The following is a 24,038-nucleotide window of genomic DNA, read 5'->3' as shown; positions in this document are numbered from 1 at the left end:
CCATGTCCTGCACTCGGTTGGTCAGTGCCGACTGCTTGCTTGAAAGAGCCTCAAGCTTTTCCTCAAGCATGTCAAAACGTTTGTTTATAGACTCGAGTATCTTATCCAGCATCTTCTCCAGAGTTGATGACGCCATCTCAGCGCTAGCCTCAGGCTCGTTTACGGCCACAGGTGACTCTGATTGCTTCCCTCTTCGTTTCTTGGGCATAATCGTTGTTATCTATATCTTAATAGGGTCGAATTTACCCAGAGGGATATGCATGCATATAATTGACCAACGTTGTCAGTTTAAAAAAAAAAAAAAAAGCAGAATTAAGATTAAATCTTATAGTTTTCACCGGAGTAACTGCAGAGGCAAACTACTGCATGTGCATCTTAGCCACGCTCCGGAAGTCTCTGTACTGGCATCCTTGACACGGTTTTTGTGGACACAATATCTCGTTCAAGGTTGATATTCTCTTAAAGACGTGTTTGCACCCACAAGCTATTAGGATGCTGCGTTTGTGTTTACATGTTAATCATAATATTGTTAATAATAACGCCATGATGTCAGAACATAACAAATATTGTTTTTGCCACCAAAAAGTTGGATCCCAAAGACAAAATGTTGAATCCTATTTAGTAATTTATTTTTCCAATGTAATGTATTTTTTTGTTTATTTTTTAAATGCTAAATACGCTACCTATTGTGCAGACTTTGACTACCTTACTGTTACACTTTCTTTTAAAATATATTACAAATATAAACAATTGTAAGGTAAACACACTAAGGTGAACTGTACACGTTCATAGAAGTGTAAACATGGGATAAAGTTTAATGCAACCTTTTAAGCATGTTCAAAATAAGTCATCACAAAAATTCTTGCTGGTCCTGCAAGGCATTAGTATTGGGTGTCAGAAATTTTTGCAAACCTACAATATGAAAAATGTGTTGTTTTTTTTAAATAAAAAAAATTATTATTGAACACATTATTTCTCATTAATTTGTTTTTGGACCAAAGCATGCATTAATTAGATTCAAGTTTGATCAAAAAATTATAAAAATGGATTCACATAAATAAGTTAATTTAGAAAAAATATAAAGGGAACAGCCTCCAAATAAAACACTGCAGAGCCACAATTTAGCCAGCTTGAACTACTTAAATAGTATTGGCCCATCTCAAGCAACTTTGTTTCGTTTTTGTACAATGTTCCTGAGCTGAAGATGACTCTGGAATAACAGGACTGAAGTAACAGGAGTGTGTTTTTAACATACAATAAGCAAATACCTGAAATACATTTGATAGCCACATGTAGGGTTGTACGGTATACCGGTATTAATATAGTACCGCGATACTACTGTGTCCTATTCGGTACTATGCCGCCTCTAAAAAGTACCGGTCCCTGACCCACCTTTTTTGTTAAACGGGCATGATGGCGCATCGTCACTTTGTGACATTGCCGGTTTTACGAGTTTAGGGGCATTTTCAGCAGCGCACAATCAAGGAGTAGTTGCAACCAGACAATGTGTGTGGACAGAAAAGGGAGAATGGATGCATTTTGGCTTGAAAACTAACAATAAAGGTGAAGCCATAACACAGAAATGCCCTCAGGAAGAGGTGGTTTAAGACATGACTAGATAGCTTGTGGCTACCGTCAGTCCACAGTCTGCAGTCTTTTAGCTACTTCTAAATCACAAATTCTCGCCTCCATGGCGACAAATAATGTAAGTTTCTTACAAGTATCACCCCTGCAGAACGAGGAATAGCTAAACATGCTGCATTACTCACCGTAGCTCACCATGTAAACAAACACCATGGGTGGATCTAAACCTGACAGCCACTGTAAAGATACCAAGTTCAGGAGTGTATCTAGTCGATGCTGCTATGATTACATAGATATTTTTTTATCATCAAAAAATCTTTTTTCATTAAATTGTTTTCACATTATGTTGATAATCTCAGGAAATACGTCTCTGGATACATGAGGAATAAAATTATGACCATTGTATGATACTGTAACTACTTGGTATCGACTCGATACCCAAAACTAATGTAAAGCATCAAAACAACAGACGAATAAGTGATTATAACATTTCAACAGAAGTGTAGATAGAACATGTTAAAAGAGAAAGTAAGCAGATATTAACAGTTAATGAACAAGTAGATTAATAATTCATTTTCTACCACTCATCCCTCATAATTTTGATGAAATAATGGAAAAGAGAATGACACAGTATCTTACTGCATATGTCACCGGACTAAATTAGGAGTCTTTGTTTGCTTACTCACTATTAAAAGAAAATTTATCTCGTATGTTCACTATTTTATTTAAGGACAAAATTGCAATAAGAAACATGTGTTTATTGTACCATAATATTTTTTGTTCAAATAAAGCCAATAATGCAATTTTTTGTGGTCCCCTTTATTTTATAAAAGTATTGAAAAGTATCGAAATCCATTTTGGTACTGGTACCGGTACCAAAATATTGTTATCGGGACAACCATAGCCACATGCCATTTATGCTAATAGCATGTCGACACTCAGCAAATTACAGTGATTCAACAAAAAAAATAAATATTTTAAAAAACAAAACAAGACAATACAATATTTTAGATAACAGGACTGGGCTGAAATGTTACCCCCTACCTTTTAGTTATACTTTAAATATCAAATATACAGAAAAATCAACGAGTAAACTTTTTTCTTACAGTGGTCTGCAGAGAATCTGAATGATTCAACTTCCTGTGTACCATGTGACTTAGATTAGATTAGATAGTACTTTATTGTGGACTTGTGGACGAGTCAATATTTTTCAGAGCTGATAATGTGTCAGGGTAACACGACTAAGTAAAAAGCCAACGACAGGACTAAAGAATGAATTTTAAATCAAATGTTAAAATGTCAACAGAAAAATTCAATTCAGCACTGTCCACACATTTAAGTCAGGGGTTTGGGAAGGTCATTCTAAAACCTTCATTGTAGCCTGATTTAGCCATTCCTTTATCACTTCCGACGTGTGTTTGCGGTCATTGTCCTGGAACACCCAACTGCGCCCAAGACCCAACCTCCGGGCCGATGATTTTAGATCAGGGGTGCCCATTACGTCGATCGCGAGCTACCAGTCGACCGCGGGGGGTGTGCCAGTCGATCTCGAGCCAGGCTTTTAAAAAAAATAGACCTAAAAATTAGTGATCATCAATCTTCACCAAGACGTCACTTAAATGACATTCACGGTACCGGAGGGTCTTGTGAGATGACGCTGGCTGCTGCAAGATCATTATTATGAAAATATGACCGAGAGGAAGGCGAGAAACACTTTTTATTTCAACAGACTCTCGCGCCGTACCTTCCGTCAAAACTCTAAAGGCCGACTGCACATTTCCTATCTTCACAATAAAAGCCCTGCTTCATGCTGCCTGCGCTAACTAAATACAGAGTCTCGGAAAACTGGCGTGCACAAGCGATCCCTCAGAAAGCTGGCGTGCACATCACTTGTGCACGCCAGCTTTCTGAGACTCTTATTTTGTTAGCGCAGGCAGCATGAAGCAGGGCTTTTATTGTGAAGATAGGAAATGTGCAGTCGGCCTTTAGAGTTTTGACGGAAGGGACGGCGCGAAAGTCTGTTGAAATAAAAAGTGTTTCTCGCCTTCCACTCTGTCATTTTTTCATAATAATGAACTGGCAGCAGCCAGCGTCATCTCACAAGACCCTCGGGTGCCGTGAATGTCAATCAAGCGAGCTACGGAATTTGCCGCCAATGTTTTTCTTGTAAAGTGTATGGAAGCTGGATGAATTAGATGCCAAAAACCAACCACTTTCATGTGGTATTGTACAGAAAGGACAACTTTTTTTCTCCTCCATTTGAAAATGTGGGCGTTATCATCATTACTGTCTGATTCCAATCAATGCAAGTCATCAGAATCAGGTAATACACCAACTTATATTCTTGTCTTTGTGAAAGAAAGACATCTATATGTGTTACACATGCTTGTATTATCATTAAACACAATTAACTTGTTTACAAAAATGTCTCTTTCATAAATAAATAAATATAAATGATATATATAAATGAGATAGATCCCCTCGAGTTGGTCAATTGAAAAGTAGCTTGCCTGCAGAAAAAGTGTGGGCACCCCTGTTTTAGATTGTCCTGAAAAATTTGAGGGTAATCCTCTTTTATCAATGTCCCATTTACTCTCTGTAAAACACCAGTTCCATTTGCAGCAAAACAAGCCCAGAGCATAATATTAACACCACCATGCTTGACGATACCTCACCTTTTCTCCACCAAACATAATGCTGGATATTCTGGCCAAACAGCTCAATGTTTGTTTCATCTGACATCACAGGGATAAAGTTAAGTCCTTCTGGAGGAAAGTTCTGTGGTCAAATTTAAAAAAAAAAGAGTTGTTAGGCCACAATACGCAGCAATATGTTTGGAGGAGAAAAGGTGAGGCTTTTAATCTCAGGAACACCATGGTGGTGGTAGTATTATGCCCTGGGCCTGTGTTACGGCCAATTGAACTGGTGGTTTGAATGGGACAATGAAAAAGGATGATTACCTCCAAATTCTTCTGGACAACCTAAAATCATCAGACCGGTTGGGTCTTGGGCGCAGTTGGGTGTTCCAACAGGACAATGACCCCAAACACTCGTCAAAAGTGGTAAAGGAATGGCTAAATCAGGCTAGAATTAAGGTTTTGGAATGGCCTTCCCAAAGTCCTGACTCAAACGTGTGGACAATGCTGAAGAAACAAGTCCATGTCAGAAAACCAACAAATTTAGCTGAACTGCACCAATTTTGTCAAGAGGAGTGGTCAAAAGTTCAACCAGAAGCTTGTGGATGGCCACCAAAAGCGCCTTATTGCAGTGAAACTTGCCAAGGGACATGTAACTAATTGTTAACATTGCTGTATGTATACTTTTGTCCCAGCAGATTTGGTCGCATCTGCACAATATAATAAAATAATAAAAACACATCATAATTAATTCATAAAAGAACCAAACTTCATGAATGTTTTTTTGTTACCAACAAGTATGTTCTCCAATCACTTAATCACAAAAAAATAAGAGTTGTAGAATTTATTGGAAACTCAAGACAGCCATGACATTATGTTCTTTAAAAGTGTATGTAAACTTTTGACTACAACTGTCGTAAGGGTAAAGATTAACCCAAATATGTAAAACAAGAAAATACATTTCTGAAGGATTTCAAAAAAATATGTATATATATATCATAGAATTGTCTAATTTTAGAAAGTGGGCACAGGCAACAATTTTTATATTTAGTGTTTAAGGTAGTTTAATTTATTCTTTAAAAATGTATCTATTAAGTATGCAATCGGATCAACGAGTAAAAGAACCCTTTGCTAAATGTACTTGACAGTTCATGTTATCATGAGTTTATACGTCTTACTCCCTGGGAGCACAACGGCCTCAACGAAGAAAAGCTGCTTCTTTAAGTCTTTCATACACTTAGAAAAATATTACCATTGCAATTGACGGACCCCAGATATTGAAGTTTTTCTAAGGATATCTACATTGCATTTTTTCCTATTCATGCCATAAATAGAAACCTTTATGACAGATCCAAACAAATTCAGTGAGGATGCACAATTAACTTCATATTCTGCTAAAGCGCAATCTTGTGTGTTGTTTGTGCATACTTTAACTACCTTACTATTACACTTTCTTTTAAAATATATTACAAGTGTAAACAATTTTAAGGTAAACACTTTAAGTGTAAACACATGATAAAGTTTAATGCAGACTTTTAAGCATGTTCAAAATAAGTCATCATCATCATCAAGAAAACCATCTTGACTCGGAATTGCCAATCTGAAAATACATGTCTCCAAAGCCTTTTAGATCTTTTTCCTGTATTTTGGTTAATACAGGAATGTTTGAGTGCATGGCAACACAGTCAAAGGCTCCTTTGTGTGTAAAATGTGCGGACACATATTGGGAACACACTGGTATCCTGATATCCCCAACACACTTACACACACACAAAAAAAAACCTAACTAGGATTTGCTTGAATGTTAATTAAAGCATTAAAACCATGAGCAAAGTTGCTGTCAGGAGACAAAGTCAAAATGCTCTCAACTATTTTGATACTAAGTTCATCTTTGATGAATTCAAAAACGCTCTTTTTAAGTCTTTGTCCATAGGAAGAAGCCGCGGGTTTAAGAGGTTAATGAGAAACCGAAGTTACAAAACAATATCCGGCTTATGAAGTATCGAGCCACTTAGCTGAGTGGCGCAATGAGAAGGAGGAAGCTTGCATAAGCTTTTTTTTTCAGTGAAATTGACTTCTCTGTATTCACACGCACTTGCATCATTTGCCAAAGTATCATTTAAGAAAAACAACATGTACTTCAAAAGCAGCTTGAAAACAATTATAAGTACATATATTTTTTGCTAGTGGCTGGGAAGTTTAGGTTTTAAGACCCCTCTTTGTTCTTGATCTGATATACACATATGATGTATTGAACAAAACATATCACTTCAGAGTCTGCAAAGAAGGTACTTAATTATCTGTGGTTTGGCAGAAAAGAAAATGAAGTGTACTCCCAGTGGGACCTGGAACCCTTCTGGTAATTTTACCTCCATTGCTTCTTTGTCTAGACAACACTGTGCCATTCCTCAATAGGTGCAAAAAAAAAAAAAAAAAGGTTTATAAAACGCCAGTTAAAACCTTGTAGAGTATTGGCAAATTAAAAAGATGGGAACTGATACAATCAGTCTTTATAGGTTTTTTGCAATCGTTTCAGCCCAAAATGCTTGAATTTGCAGCAGCTTTCTTATAAACTTACAAAATTCTAACCTTTGATTTTATGAATGTCTTATCAATGTTTTAAGTGTTGCTTGTAAAAAGCATGGCATCTTTAACAAAAACTGGGAAAAAAATACTGTGTTGATGTTTTACTTATTTCATACCACACACACTTAAACGTAAACACTTGATGCCAGTAAAAACGCATACTCAGAGCTCATTGTTAAAACACTTTACTGTTTGAATTCATTATAACTAATAATAGTACTATTTACTGATAATTACAGAAAGAAACACAACCAGAGGCTTCCTTCTTGTCCGTTGTTTGCTCTTGTCCAAAAGTTGTGGATGTTCTCTGTGTATGTTTTACACTTGAAAAGTCCTTGTCCATCTTAAACATTCATTCATTTTATTCATTTTTTTGCTAGTAATAATTAACTTAGAATTTCATGGCTGCAACCCGTGCTAAAGTAGTTGGGAAAGGGCATGTTCACCACTGTGTTACATCACCCTTTCTTTTAACAACACTCAATAAACGTTTGGGAACTGAGGAAACTAATTGTTGAAGCTTTGAAAGTGGAATTCTTTCCCATTCTTGTTTTATATAGAGCTTTAGTCGTTCAACAGTCCGGGGTCTCCGCTGTCGTATTTTACGCTTCATAATGCGCCACACATTTTCAATGGGAGACACGTTACGGACTGCAGGCGGGCCAGAAAAGTACCCGCACTCTTTTTTTACGAAGCCATGCTGTAGTAACACGTGCTGCATGTGGCTTGGCATTGTCTTGCTGAAATAAGCAGGGGCATCCATGAAAAAACAGTGCTTAGATGGCAGCATATGTTGTTCCAAAACCTGTATGTACCTTTCAGCATTAATGGTGCCTTCACAGATGTGTAAGTTACCCATGCCTTGGGCACTAATGCACCTCCATACCATCACTGATGCTGGCTCTTGAACTTTGCGTTAATAACAGTCTGGATGGTTCGCTTCCCCTTTGGTCCAGATGATACAATGTCAAATATTTCCAAAAACAATTTGAAATGTGGACTCGTCAGACAACAGAACACTTTTCCACTTTGCATCAGTCCATCTTAGATGATCTCGGGCACAGAGAAGCCGGCGGCGTTTCTGAATGTTGTTGATAAATGGCTTTCGCTTTGCATAATAGAGCTTTAACTTGCACTTTCAGATGTAGAGACAAGCTGTATTTAGTGACAGGGGTTTTCTGAAGTGTTTCTGAGCCCATGTGGTGATATCCTTTAGAGATTGATGTCGGTTTTTGATACAGTGCTTTCTGAGGGATCGAAGGTCACGGTCATTCAAGGTTGGTTTCCGGCCATGCCGCTTATGTGAAGTGATATTTCCAGATTCTCGGAACCTTTTGATGATATTATGGACTGTAGATGTTGAAACCCCTAAATTTCTTGCAATTGCACTTTGAGAAATGTTGTTCTTCAATTGTTTGACTATTTGCTCATGCAGTTGTGGACAAGGGGGTGTACCTCGCTGCATCCTTTCTTGTGAAATACTGAGCATTTTTTGGGAAGCTGTTTTTATACCCGATCATGCACCCGCCTGTTCCCAATTAGCCTGTACATCTGTGGGATGTTCAAAATAAGTGTTTGATGAGCATTCCTCAACTTTATCAGTATTTATTGCCACCTTTCCCAACTTCTTTGTCACGTGTTGCTGGCATCAAATTCTAAAGTTAATGATTATTTGCGAAAGAAAAAAAATGTTTATCAGTTTGAACATCAAATATGTTGTCTTTGTAGCGTATTCAAATGAATTTGGGTTGAAAAGGATTTGCAAATCATTGTATTCCGTTTATATTTACATGTAACTTAATTTCCCAACTCATATGGAAACGGGGTTTGTACATACACAATCCGCTTACTGCAATTTTTAATAAAGTGTAATCATAAGAATATGACTTCAAACTGCATTTTGAGCTAAGAAAATCCAAAATACTTAGATACATAAAATCATGCTGCTCTATACTTTTAAAGGGATTTGGTGTGAAGTCACACTTTCAATGTCATAAAAAAGCACTTTCACTGCAGTTTGGGAAATATTTCAGGCATGAGCTGTGATTTATTACTGGTCTTAGCTCTGAACACTGCCATCTGTTGAGCGTGGGATGGCGTGTCACCGCTTGCTAAAATTAGCTCTGTTACCACCATTTGCACATTACCAAGTTCTTCTCCAAGCTCTCATGTGGATATTTTCCCAAATAACTTTATTGTGAGCCTAACTGGCACGTGGATGTCAAAAATTGCATCTTGAGCATCTGGGTTTTTAGTGTGAAAGGAACAATAAAGACCGGACAAAAATGTTTTTTTATAAATGCTGTGATTAGCACAGATTCTGATGAAACAGCATTATTATTACATAGGTGTGCCTTAGCTTACTCACAATAAGGCTACTCTGAAATGTGTAGTTTTATCACCGAGCACAATGCCACAGATGTTGGCATGCTGACTGCAGGAATGTCCACCAGAGCTGTTGCCCGTGAAAAGAATGTTCATTTATCGACTATAACTCCAAAAAGAGTTTCAGAGAATTTGGCAGTACATCCAACCAGCCTCACAACCGCAGACCACATGTAACTACACCAGCCCGGGACCTCGACGTCCAGCAGCTGCACCGCCATGATTGTCTGAAACCAGCTTCCCAGACAGCTGCTGTAACAATTGGTTTGCATAACCAAATAACTTCTACACAAACTGTGAGAAACTGTCTCAGCAAAGCTCATCGTCCTCTTCGGGGTCTTGACCTGACTGCTGTTTGTTATCGTAACCGACCTGAGTGGGCAAATGCTCACAATCAAAGGCGTCTGGCACGTTGGGGAGGTGTTCTTCACGGATGAATCCCACTTATTAACTGTTCAGGGCAGACGGCAGACAGCATGTGTGGCGTCGTGTGAGAGAGCGGTTTGCTGATGTCAACTTTGTGAATCCAATGGCCCATGGTGGGGTTGGGGTTATTACAGGCAGGCTTATATCATGGATAATGCATTTTTATTGATAGCATTTTGAATGCACAGAGATACCATGACGGGATACTGAGGCCCATAGTTGTGTGCCATTCACCTGACACCATCTGCTCATGTTGCAGCATGACAATGCACAGCCCGATGTTGCGAGGCTCTATACACAACTCCTGGAAGATGAAAACATCCCAGTTCTTGCATGGCCAGCATACTCACTAAACATGTCACCCATTGAGCAACTTTGGGATATAGTGGATCGGCGTATACGACAGTGTGTTCCAGTTCCTGCCAATATCCAGCAACTTTGTACAGCCATTGAAGTGGAGTGGACCAACATTCCACAGGCCAAAATCAACAACCTTATCAACTCTATGCCATGGAGATGTGTTGCACTGTGTGAGGCTAATGGCGGCCACACTAGATACTGACTGCTTTCCTGATCCCCCAAGCTCCCAACACTGCAAAACTGCACATTTCAGAGTGGCCTAAGGCACACCTGTGCAATAATCATGCTGTTTCATCAGCATCTTGATATGCCACACCTGTGAGGTGGGATGGATTATCTTGGCAAAGCAGAAGTGCTCACCAACACAGATTTAGACGGATTTTTGAATACTATTTGAGAGGAATAGGTATTTTCTTTATCCAGTAAAGGTTTTAGATCTTTGAGCACAATTCATGACAAATGGGAGGAAAAACACAAGTGCTGTTGATATTTTTGTTCAGTTAGATTAAGATTTAAAAAAAAAAAATAATGTTTCATAGTCTGATATGATTTGTTAGATGTTGCCACAAAATATTTTTTTTGTATGGTACTCTGGCATGTACGCTAGCAAGAGCACGGCTAATGGCGATTCCCACAAAAAAAACGATCTCATGTGCGACCTTTCCACCCTTGATAAGGCTGAAACACACACAAAAAAAACAAGTGGGTTGTTATATCTATAACAACGAACAACGTTAGTAAATACGATATATGCAAATATGACACAAAAATTATTAAAAAAAAACATTTTAGCTATCCAATAGATCAGTGGTTCTCAAATGGGGGTACACGTACGTCTGGGGGTACTTAAAGGTATGCTAAGGGGTACGTGAGATTTTTTAAAAATATTCTAAAAATAGAAACAATTTAAAAATCCTTAACAATGATAGCTATATTTTTTGTGGACATGTTCCGTAAATATTTATGTTAAAGATTTCTTTTTTTGTGAAGAAATGTTTAGAATTAAGTTGATGAATCCAGATGGATCTCTATTACAATCCCCAAAGAGGGCACTTTAAGTTGATGATTGCTTCTATGTGTAGAAATCTTTATTTGTAATTGAAACACTTGTTTATTTTCAACAAGTTTTTAGTTATTTTTTATATCTTTTTTTCCAAATAGTTCAAGAAAGAACACTACAAATGAGCAATATTTTGCACTGTTATACAATTTAATAATAATTAGGCGCGGCATGGCGTAGTGGGTAGAGCGGCCGTGCCAGAAACCTGAGGATTGCAGGTTCGCTTCCCACCTATTGAAATCCAAATCGCTGCCGTTGTGGCCTTGGGCAGGACACTTCACTCTTGCCCCCGGTGCCGCTCACACTGGTGAAAGAATGATGAATGAATGATAGGTGGTGGTCGGAGGGGCCGTAGGCGCAAACTGGCAGCCACGCTTCCGTCAGTCTACCCCAGGGCAGCTGTGGCTACTGATGGAGCTTACTACCACCAGGTGTGAATGAATGAGGGGTTCCAAATTCTCTGTGAGCGCTTTGAGTATCTAACAAAAGAAAAGCGTGATATAAATCAAATCCATTATTATTATTATTAATAATACATCAGAAACTGATGACATAGTGCTGTATTTTACTACTTTATCTCTTTTTTTCAACCAAAAATACTTTGCTCTGATTAGGGGGTACTTGAATTAAAAAAATGTTCACTGGGGGTACATCACTGAAAAAAGGTTGGGAACCACTGCAATAGATTGATTGTTTAAATTTATGATATCAGCGCATTGGTGCCTAATGTGTGTGTGTGTGTGTGTGTGTGTGTGTGTGTGTTTGTGTGCAAACCTGTGATTGACATGTTTGTTATTTTGCTTTTTCTCACTGCACTGCTGGCAGACTTTGGCTAATATGATAGTTCAAGTTATTTTTCAAAAAACTTCCTCCCAAACTTGTTAGTTAGCCAGCAAAGTAACAAGTTAACTCTCTTACTAAGTTGAGATGGCATCCTCCAGATGTCTAAAGTTAACTGGTTCCGTATCACAGTTGTAGTGTCATAAAAAAAGGTCTGCTTTCAAAATGAGCAAAGTATTAATGTTCTTAATAAGAATGAAAGTAAATATTTCCACTTTATGTTTTCAAACGGAAGCTGACGTCACAACTATTGTTGACAAATGTTATTGTCGATATTTGTCGACAATGTTGATAAATCATTGCACATGTAAAGGTCATTACACAATATCAGTTTGAGGGAAGAGCAGCTATCATCTTTTTTTGATTGATTGAAACTTTTATTAATAGATTGCACAGTACAGTACATATTCCGTACAATTGACCACTAAATGGTTTTTCAACTTGTTTAAGTTGGAGACCACATTAATCAATTCATAGTACTGGTAAATATTAATATTGGTCTGTAATGCAGTGTCTCTAATCTCAACTGCACTTTTTTAGCAGGCCTCAGAGACTCACCTAACAGGACACCATGGAGGCCCCCCTAGTGTGTTTGGATGAGGAGTTTGAAGACCTCCGCCCTTGCCGTATGGATGACCTCGAACACCCGGCACTCAAGTACCCCTCTTACACCACCCCCGCCACCAGCGTCCCCTTGGCTTCCATCACCCGTGAGGACTTCTCTGAGCTGGAGAACTTCTCTGAGATGATGAGTTTCAAGTCAATGGAGGACCTGGTCAACGAGTTTGACGAGAAACTCAACGTCTGTTTCCACAATTACAACACCAAGACCGAGGGCCTGGCGCCCATACGGAATCAGTCACAAAGCCAAGAAGAGGAGGAGCAGCTGCAGGATGAAGAGTAAGTGAACTATGCAAATGTTTTTTAGCCCTAATGTTTACAAATAATCATATACTGGCGCTCCCGCACAGTCCGGCGTTGCACACATTGGACTTTAACCAGTAACCTAAAATCCACACTGATTGAGAACTACTGTAAGTTAAGCACACTATAGCCAATGAGCCTTAAATCCATTGGCTGTCAACCCGTTGGCTAACACAGCTCTTAAGCAAAGCGAGGCTTTGTGTATGGCTCTAAACTAGATTTTCTTTGTGGCCCCGTTTTGGAATTCTATAGATGAATGGATATTAAACTAAACTTACTAAAACCTCCTAAGTCCTAGGGGGCTTGGCCTGGAGGCCATTTTGACCACTATTACATGTTATGTTTTTCAACCACTGTGCCGTGAGATGCAGTCTGGTGTGCCGTGGGAGATTATCTAGTTTCACCTATTTGGGTTAAAAAATATCGTTTGCAAAGCAGTAATTATAGTCCGCAAATGATGTGTTGTTGTTGAGTGTTGGTACTGTCTAGAGCGGGAGGCAGTGTGCAGGTAAAAAGGTGTCTAATGCTAAAGCCAAAATTAAACAGAAGGTGAGTGCCCCTAAGAAAAGGCATTGAAGCTTAGGGAAGGCAATGCAGAACTAAACTAAAACTGAACGGGCTACAAAAGTAAACAAATACAGAATGCTGGACGACAGCAAAGACTTACTGTGGAGCAAAGACAGCGTCCACAATGTACAACCGAACATGACATGACAATCAACAATGTCCCCACAAAAAAGGATGAAAACAACTGAAATATTCTTGATTGCTAAAACAAAGTAGATGCGGGAAATATCGCTTAAAGGAACACATGAAACTGCTACAGTGAAATACCAACAAAAAAAAGAGAAAAAGCCACCAAAATAAGAGTGCAAGACAAGAAGTAAAACAATACACACAGGAAAACAGCAACAAAGTGAAAATAAGTCATGATGTGATGTGACAGGTGGTGAAAGTACACCTACTTTGAGACAAGAGCTATAGGGATGCATGCTTGCTTATGCTTTAAGGTCATATCCAACAATTGTGACAACCACATTTTACTGTTGAGTGAGTTTAAATTTTAAATAATTTCTGCTGGTGGTGTGTCTCCGCATTTTTTCAACGCAAAAAATGTGTCTCGGCTCAAAAAAGGGTGAAAAACACTGATGTAGCCCACAAAGAAGCCTTTTATAATTTAGAAAAAAAACACCCCTGTAAATATGATTATAAACAAGTCAAGTTTTCCTTTACTTCCTATTGATTTTTAGGGGATTATTATTAGTGGATATTAAAATATAATTATTATTATTACAAATAATAATTATTAGTGCATCTACTGGGGGTTAAGCCTCTCTTGTCTTTAAAAACTAGTGACGCCTCTGTATCGAACTTTAATCAAGGTTCCATGAAAGCACCACAACTATGTGCCATGGGATGCAAAAGTAAAACCTAAACATAATTTTGTCCGATTAGATGTATCATATTTTTGCTTTTTTTCTACCACATCATCCCGGTTCGCAAATGTTGTCGCTGTGTGTGAATGCATAAATATGAACTTTGATGACTTTATGACGTCTGTGTTGAGAGAACAGTGAAATGTTCTATGCTGGGTTTTTTGCTCACAAGAGGAGCAAACCACTTTGCATTTTTGCAAGGTGGGGACACACATTCCTAATTTGATTTAAACAGCCTTATTATTGAACTTCGACTGCAAAGTTGATATTATCTGAAATTTTATGACGTCGTATTTTATAACTGACGGATAAAAAAGAAATAAAACAAATCTACAAAAGCCCAGACCATGATCACGTGGCCCCAAAACAACCGCATAGAATGTTTATGAAATGTGCCAACCCTGCTCTTAATGCATTGGGGAGCGAGGTCTAACATATAAGGACTGTAGACTGAACTATTGCACAGTCACCCTAACTGCCATGCGTTTTATTTATTTTTTGCAAAGTTCAATCACCAGACTGGTAACTGAAGTTTAAAACTTAAAAAATATATTTTAGAATTTTTTTCAGCAGCTTGACCTCGCCCTGTAAGGCTGAATACTGGATTATTCAATGTTTAGTATTGTGTGTGGCTTTCTGTCTGTTCTGTCACATCCCTCCTTCCCAGCAGTGGAACATGTGTGGTTAAAAATAGGCCTGTTGTGGGCACAAGAAAAGATATAGATAAGAAAGGCTGTGACATTTTTTAAATGAAAATGAGTTGACAATTTAATTAGTAAGTACCCTAATCACTCTCCATAGGGCTATGTCCAGACACATATCAGTCTGGACTAGGGATGGGTACTGGATGAGGTACTTGTCACATCCGGAAACAGACTAAACATCGGCTCAAGAAAGCAATTACCCAAGCAGCACTCATAGCGGACTCAGCCAAACTCCCTCTAAATAATGTTATTTTCAACACCAACAAAGCAAAGTATGCCTGGTAGAAAACACTGGAATGTAAAGTAAGGCTTCCCTCCTCCAAAATGGGCTACCTTGATGCTAATTTACATTGGGTTTGCTACAGACAGGCTAATAGCATTAGCAATTTTACATGGCAAGTTCAACACCTCCAAATTTGGTAATGAAATCTACAAGGAAAATTAATATTACAATCAAACAGCTGGTGTGTAATAACCACAATCCTTACAATACAAATACTTTGTAGGGTGCAGCATAACATGAAAAAAGCTACTTCCTAGATAGACAACATACCGTCGATAACCTATACAGTAGTGCCATCTTATATTGTAAAAGTACAACTGCATTGCAAATGAGACTCAAATGTATGCTGAAAACATGATTTAACAACTAAAAAGCAAAGTAATCATAATCAGCTCATTTTTAAATGTTACATTGAATGTTACATCAAACAATTACAATTTATTAACACCCACAAAAGTACAGAAAATCTGTACCATTGAGTACCAGTTTTGATTCCTGATGTGAACGTTACCTACCCATAATGTGGACTGCCTTGCAGAGTCGGGTGAGCACCATCATCACTTTGAAGTGCCTGTAAACATCACAATTAGGTTCACAGCACTAAAAACATCCTAACCTTTAAAAACCTACAGCTCTGGGTACTGGTTGCAGCTGAGTTTTATTTGTGTTGATATGGTAACTTATATGCAACCTCAAATTGTCACAATAGATTAGCTATAAATCGACACAACCTGAAGAACGTTAGCTAAAAATTCAACCAAGGCAATTTTTGGAAAACAGGAGACAACAAATAGGCCGAGGCTAGAGTATGTTATAAAGCAGGGGTCACCAACTGGGTGCCCGCGGGCACCAGGTAGCCCGTAAGGACCAGATGAGTAGCCTTCTGGCCTGTTCTAAAAATAGCTCAAATAGCAGCACTTACCAGTGAGCTCCGTCTATTTTTTAAATTGTATTTATTTACTAGCAAGCTGGTCTCACTCTGCTCGACATATTTAATTCTAAGAGAGACAAAACTCAAATAGATTTTGAAAATCCAAGAAAATATTTTTAAGACTTGGTCTTCACTTGTTTAAATAAATTCATTTATTTTTTTTTCTTTGCTTCTTATATCTTTCCGAAAGACAATTTTAGAGAAATAATACAACCTTAAAAATTATTTTAGGATTTTTAAACACATATACCTTTTTACCTTTTAAATTCCTTCTTCTTCTTTCCTGACAATTTAAATCAATGTTCAAGTACATTTTTTTATTGTAAAGAATAATAAATGCATTTTAATTTAATTTTTAATTTTAGCTTCTGTTTTTTCGAAGAAGAATATTTGTGAAATATTTCTTCTAACTTATTATGATGAAAATTCCCAAAAAATCTTTAGAATCAAATTTAAATCTTACTCCAAAGTCTTTTGAATTTCTTTAAACATTTTTGTTCTGGAAAATCCAAAAGAAATAATGCTATATCTTTGTTATAAATATAGCTTGATCCAATTGGTTATATATTCTAACAAAACGCAGATGGGATTTTAACCTATTTAAAACATGTCATCAAAATTGTAAAATTAATCTTAATCAGGAAAAATTACTAATGATGTTCCATAAATTATTTTTTTAATTTCTTCAAAAAAATTCGAATTAGCTAGTTTTTCTCTTCTTTATTTCGGTTGAATTTTCAATTTTAAACAGTCAAAATTGAAGATAAACTATGTTTAAAAATTTAATTTTAGTTTTTTTCCGGTTTTCTCCTCTTTTAAACCGTTCAATTAAGTGTTTTTTTCATAATTTATTCTCCACAAAAAACCTTACGTAAAAGGAAAAAAAAAAAGACGGAATGACAGACAGAAATACCAATTTTTTAAATATATATATATATAGATTTATTTATTAAAGGTTAATTGAGCAAATTGGCTATTTCTGGCAATTTATTTAAGTGTGTATAAAACTGGTAGCCCTTCGCTTTAATCAGTCCCCAAGAAGTAGCTCTTGGTTTCCAAAAGGTTGGTGATTCTGTTCTAAAGCATTTCATTAAACAAAAGACCATTGGCACTCGGTGAACGCTAACACTTAACAACGGTATCGGTATCGTTTCTCTACCGCTGTCACTCAGCAAGTAACTTAAGTAGTTTTAATCTAAGACCAAGTAGATGTACATTTTCGAGGAAAGTTGCCCCCTCAAGTTTAGGGTTTAAGTACTTACACATGAATACGTAATTCTGTGAATGCCTGTTTTACATTTTCAATGAAATAGTTGCTCATCTTATAATAATGCATTATAGGATTTTCTCATATTCTACTTTATTGAAAAATTATCATTGTTATCATTACCTCTCTGTGATTAGCTATTTAAAAAAATCCCTAAAATGGGCCATCAGGCAGGCCTATGTCATATTTAAAGGCCTACTGAAATTAGATTTTCTTATTCAAACGGGGATAGCAGGTCCATCCTATGTGTCATACTTGATCATTTCGCGATATTGCCATATTTTTGCTGAAAGGATTCAGTAGTGAACATCGACGATAAAGTTCGCAACATTTGGTCGTTCATAAAAAACCTTGCCTGTACCGGAAGTAGCAGACAATGTGCGCGTGACGTCACCGGTTGTGGAGGTCCTCACATCCTCACATTGTTTACAATCATAGCCAACAGCAGCGAGAGCGATTCGGACCGAGAAAGCGACGATTTCCCCATTAATTTGAGCGAGGATGAAAGATTCGTGGATGAGGATAGTGAGAGTGAAGGACTAGAAGAAAAAAAAGGAAAAAAAAGGCGAGGTTAGTGGGAGCGATTCAGATGTTATTAGACACATTTACTAGGATAATTCTGGAAAATCCCTTATCTGCTTATTGTGTTACTAGTGTTTTAGTGAGATTATATGGTACCTGAAAGTCGGAGGGGTGTAGCCACGGGTGTGGTGACCGCCAGTGTCTCCGGTGGGGGGAGGTAATAGTCCTCAGCTGCAGGAGGACGCAAGCTCCGCTCATGTCTACGGTAAGAGCCGATTTATTAGCACAATTTTCTCACTGAAACCTGCCGGTCGACATGTGGTCGGGAACCATGTTCGCTTGACCGCTCTGTTCCATAGTAAAGCTTCACCTTCGGGAATGTAACCAAGGAAACACCGGCTGTGTTTGTGTTGCTAAAGGCAGCTGCAATACACCGCTTCCCAACTACATCTTTCTTCTTTGACTTCTCCATTATTAATTGAACAAATTGCAAAAGATTCAGCAACACAGATGTCCAGAATACTGTGTAATTATGGGATTAAAGCAGACTACTTACAGCTTGGATCGGGCTGGAAGAACATGTCCGCTACCACCGGTGACATCACGCGCACTGGTCATCATACGTGTCATCATTCCGCGACGTTTTCAACAGGATACTTCGCAGGAAATTTAAAATTGCAATTTACTAAACTAAACCGGCCGTATTGGCATGTGTTGCAATGTTAATTTTTCATCATTGATATATAAACTATCAGACTGCGTGGTCGGTAGAAGTGGGTTTCAGTAGGCCTTTAAGTTACCAAAGTAGGTTTTTTCGACAAGCAAAGGGCAGTGGTACTTTGAGCTTGGTAATGCAATGGTGTAAGCCACCATGAGTTCAGACTGAGTCAGAGGTTCAATAGTGTCCACTGTGTGACTGAGTGTGGGCAGTCCCAAGCAGAGGCCCACGGGAAAAAACTGAAACAAAAGGATACTTCAGTCCCCTTCATTTTTTTTTAAACTCAAACAGATGCTTGCATTGGGCTGCACACACCACTGGAGCGTTACTGTGAGCAACTTTTGGTTTCATTTCTGCACAACATATTGTTTTAAATATGTTGCAATCTTTACTTTATTATTGTGCATTGTTCCTTTGCATATCGTGCATCCTGTTATACTTGAATAGCTGTCATGTTTATTTATGTGCAGTCGCAAATACTTGTTTGTTGATGTCTGTGAAATGTTAGTGCAACCGTAAAAGTACACTGCTATATTAATACTGTTTGCTTTTTTGCAGTGTGTGGGATGCCTTAACTGACAACTACATAACTGGGTGGGACGGTCCAGTCTCAGAGGGACTCAACGGCAATCTTTCTGACCAAGAGGTAAACACCAGTCCATAATGTGACCTTAAGTCTAGATCTAGAACTAGACCTGACATATTGGGTGCCAAATGTAAAAGTTTAGTCACACTTTTCTAGCATGGATTTTTCTCAGATTTAACTCACTTTTCTCAGATTTAGCTAATTTTCATCACATTTAAGTTTAAATTCAGTTAAGTTCATGTAAAATCTTAAATACAGGTAAACAGCTTTATATTAAATATAAGCCTATATGTTGAATCTAAATCTAAATCATAAATCTAAACCATTATGTCCAATTTAAACCTAAAGTTGAGTTCCTGAGTTCCCCGGACCTTGTTTCTTTGAAAATACGACAACACTTCTCCTTTGCAGCATACACTGATTTTATTTTGTCCAACATCGCAGTTTCAGACACATTAAAATCACTTTAACAGCAACAACTCCTGCTCACGTGCTACGATGTGTGTCTACCTTTATCGCCATTCACACACTCGCTGAGGTACGGTCAGAGTTTAACCACAGGACCCAAAGCAAGCTGCCCTTGGCTATGTCTGTAACACAGTTAAGACCAGAACCGGATATTCCCACCTTGTTTTCTAACCTCTGTAATAAGGTAGTATGGTAAACTGTGTTAAATAGCAGTGCTCAGGTCCAGCACAAGCAAGACTGAGACTTTTCCTGCATCTGTGTTCAAAAGGATATCATTTGTCACCTTGATCAGAGCTGTTTCAGTTCTGTGGTGGGGCCTAAAGCCTGATTGGAAAGTATCAAACAGGAGAAAGTCATTAAGCTTTTGGTATACAACTTTTTCTAGGACGTTGCCCAAAAATGGCAGGTTTGATATGGGCCGAGAGTTGTTCAATACCGTGGCATCAAGACTGCACTTTTTTAAGAGCGGCTTAATGACAGCAGCTTTTAAGGCCTTTGAAAATATTACAGTCTGAAGTGAAATGGCAATTACATGAGCAAATTTTGATAACAAACTGTTTAGCACAGACTTTTGAAATCGAGTGGGTAACTAATTGACACAGCATGTTGATGGACTCAGACTGCGGATGATTTCCTCAACTGTTTTGTCAGCGAAGGGAGTAAAATGTGCCAGGCTGACAAGCTGGCTGCAGAGAAGCTATTTGTTTTCCAGGAATTATTGCATTTTTTATGCCCTGGACTTTATCATGAAATAATATTGCAAAGTCATATTGCAGTTTGTAGTTCAAATAAGTTTTATTGAAAGTGAAGTTGTATGTTTTTTTTTAAATCATTTTACAGTAGAAAACAACATGAGAGTGGTTGCAACGGTTTGTGATGATTTTAGAAAAACAGTTTTCCCTTGGTTTATGCAAAGTCTTGTTGAACACATTTAACTGAGAACAAGCAGACATGAATTAATAACAAATAAACAAGTATACTAAAGATAATAGTAACAATACATTTAAATAACAATAGCAATATGAAAAACCAAAAAATTCAGTTTTTGTGGTTGGATTTTTTAAATTCAGTTTTTTACTTTTTGCACTTATATTCTACAATTGAGTATGTGATTTTTGTGTCATATATACAATTTTGTAATCCTTGTCTAAGAGGACATTACACACTAACAATGACATCCCCTGAACTAAACCTCCAGATGTCTTAATTAAATGCAAAATTCTTCATATTTTTCATCTTTGGACAATTGTGACCAGTATTTTGAGTCAAAGCGTAGTAATTTTGTAAATGTATCACTAAGTACCTTATGCTTGTGTAAGGTACTTTATAATTGTTATTTTGAAACCTTTGTTTTGTAAAGGTGAAGGGGGAAGTGTATTGATGTTCTGATCTTAAGGACTAAGAAGACGACTTCAGTTGTTTAAAAAAACAAAACAAAACAGAGACTTTCACGTTGCAACTGCTATCCTGTTTGTACATTAATCTTACATGGATGATATCAATGATGAGTGTTGTGGGTGTATGGATTGTTCTTACTACCTTAAGTTTTGTAGTTTAGTCTGTGATTCAAGTGGCCACCCCCACATTGTTTAGTTCAGGACGTAGATGAACGACTGTTTTGTGTATGAATGAGCATCCCGGACACATTATTTTCCCAAACAAATGTTCCTTCTCTTCACAATGACAACATTTCAGTCACATTTATGTCAATTTCATTGATATTCTGCGTTTAACAGCGGTATTCGCTTTATTGGCCAATTCTGTGTTTCCATCCACGTTTACGCTGATGCACAAATCTTAAGCCTCACTTTATTTTGTTGAATTAGTGATTATTGATTAAGCATACTAGCGCTGTGTCAAAAAGTGGCAACCATGGTGAGATCCCAAACTTCTAGTAGACATCTATTTTTTCACGAATTCACGAATTCATCTGTTTCACCGTTACAAACTTAGGAATTTGGATGTACTTTGCACAACCCATTAATCGTTTTTTTCGATTATAATATTTTTATGATCGTGAGAAGCCAAAATCAAAATCGTGATTAAGATTGGATTAAATGTCCAGCCCTAACTATAAGAACATACTACTTTTCTGCAGAACTGTGCATCTTCGTTCCTGCTTATCACACATTTTACTGTATCCATCCATCCATTTTCTACCGCTTATTCCCTTTCAGGGTCGCGGGGGGCGCTGGCGCCTATCTCAGCTACAATCGGGCGGAAGGCAGGGTACACCCTGGACAAGTCGCCACCTCATCGCAGGGCCAACACAGATAGACAGACAACATTCACACTCACATTCACACACTAGGGCCAATTTAGTGTTGCCAATCAACCTATCCCCAGGCGCATGTCTTTGGAAGTGGGAGGAAGCCGGAGTACCCGGAGGGAACCCACGCATTACTGTAGTTCTTCTTTATAAACTCTGCTTTGCAATAAAAGCTCTTTTTTGGGACATTGCTGTGCGGCAGTGCCCTGGATTGACAATCACAATGACAATCACTGGAAAGCACAGAGCCTCTAGTTTCAGAAACCAGATTTATTTGATTGCCAAAATGGTTCAGACCTACAGTAAAAGAGCGATTAATTTACATTTAAAAATGGTTAATTCACCAATTATTTGTGATTAATCACATGCTTTGACACATCAGCCTTACTTTCCATACATACATTGTTTTTTCATGGCAGGGTAAAGAATGTTGCTCACTGGTCCATTCTTTGGACAGCACATTTAAATTGATTCTGCTTGGCCAACTGTTAACATTTGGCCAAGCTTCAATTAAGATGTGCCACTCCATCTTCTCCCTTAATTGGGAAATTGATCTGGACAGCAAGCACTTCAAATAACACAATCAGTCATGCTTTACACCTTGTACAATTCAATTTAGAATGTTCAGTTCATACAAGAGTCTCACTGAAAAAATATCTCAAGACTTCTCATTATTTTCAACTGAAATTATTTTAGAAGTACAAAAGGAGTGTACTTACTTTTTTTTGCCAGCAGTTTTGTACATTAGTGGCTGTTGAGCTATTTCATGCTGACATTAAATATATTAGGGCTGTCTTCAACAAAGGATTTTCATAGTCGATTCTGATTTGTTATAGTGTGGACAATACATGTAGTTGATGATATCTAAAATGTTATTTTTTGTATACTAGCAAGTAAGGTATCACGAGCACAATTAATGGGGAAATAAACTAATTTGATTTGCAACTTTTTCCACCTTAAATAAAAAGGCTAAAACACTCAGATAAACAAATACACAAAGCATAGTTTGAATTGTTCTCAGAATTGCCCTGTTGGGGTTGGCTTCAACTCTGGAAGAGGACAAAGAAGATGATCAGACTTGAGTATTTAGAGAAAACAAATGTAACAAGGTTTCCAACAGGTTCATGAGGAAATGAAAATGTGAAAATGTGCCCCCCCCCAGGATTTCCCACATTTGAGGTCTTCTCCAAGGTTTCTCATAGTCATCATTGTCACTGGCGTCCCACTGGGTGTGAGTTTTCCTTGCCCCTATGTGGGTTCTTCAGACGATGTCGTAGTCGTAATGGTTTGTACAGTCCTTTGAGACATTTGTGATTTAGGGCTATAAAAATAAACATTGATTGATTGATTGAAATACATCCATTTTCAATACTGCTTGTCCGGGTTAGTCACACGAATAAGCTGGAGTCTATTCCATCTTAGACAGTCTAATTGTTCTCTTCGGACCAATGTGGATGACTGAGCGGTAAACAAGAATGGCAATAACAAATATATACAGACAAAATCAAACCGGGAATCTAATCATTCCTTAATCTGTATAATACCTTGCCTTTGAAACCGTCAGTGACTAAAAAAGTATTACGATATTTGTGTGTGAGACTTTGAGGGTTCCCCCAAACTGAATGACCAAATAATTTCTTGAACATTCTGCTCTATTTTTTCTCACATTTTGTAGACCCACGAAAAAGAGGAAGAGGAAATGAATGAAAAGAACGACAATGCTAACTGTCTGAAAGATGACCCTCTCATCACAGCTGATCAGGTGTGTGCGCTTAACTTACAGCCTACTGTACAGTCAGGTCGTAGCAAGGTCAAATGTGGATATTGGCCAGAAATCTTTGAAAATAAGAGATTCTACCTGAAGGATACATTTATCATTTCTATGCTATTGTGTGAGTGTAAATGAAGCTGTCTGTCCAGTGAATTCTGGCGGTAGTAATGTTATTATTAAAAAAAATTATATAAGTCTAAAACATGTACTAACCCCTCTTCACGGTGGCAGAGGGGTTAGTGCGTCTGCCTCACAATACGAAGGTCCTGAGTAGTCCTGGGT

At 37.8% G+C, this 24,038-nt stretch overlaps 1 protein-coding gene across 4 annotated transcripts in view; it reads left to right on the top strand.

Annotated features, from left to right (window-relative positions):
* Nucleotides 1–24,038, top strand: part of fez1 (fasciculation and elongation protein zeta 1 (zygin I)) — a 41,287-nt gene that overhangs the window by 6,250 nt on the left and 10,999 nt on the right. For 2 of the 4 annotated variants that reach the window (XM_061898051.1, XM_061898053.1), the window contains exons 2-4: nt 12,418–12,777; nt 19,221–19,308; nt 23,661–23,747. In XM_061898051.1, the coding sequence (XP_061754035.1) occupies nt 12,449–12,777; nt 19,221–19,308; nt 23,661–23,747 (504 nt within the window). In that variant the 5' untranslated portion in view covers nt 12,418–12,448. The remainder of the gene's footprint in view (nt 1–12,417; nt 12,778–19,220; nt 19,309–23,660; nt 23,748–24,038) is intronic. The other 2 variants (XM_061898052.1, XM_061898055.1) reach the window with 2 other exon arrangements.

The sequence above is a fragment of the Nerophis ophidion genome, linkage group LG04, assembly GCF_033978795.1.
Source record: "Nerophis ophidion isolate RoL-2023_Sa linkage group LG04, RoL_Noph_v1.0, whole genome shotgun sequence".
Taxonomy (NCBI): Eukaryota; Metazoa; Chordata; class Actinopteri; order Syngnathiformes; family Syngnathidae; genus Nerophis; species Nerophis ophidion.
This window is presented reverse-complemented; position numbering and strand designations above follow the sequence as displayed.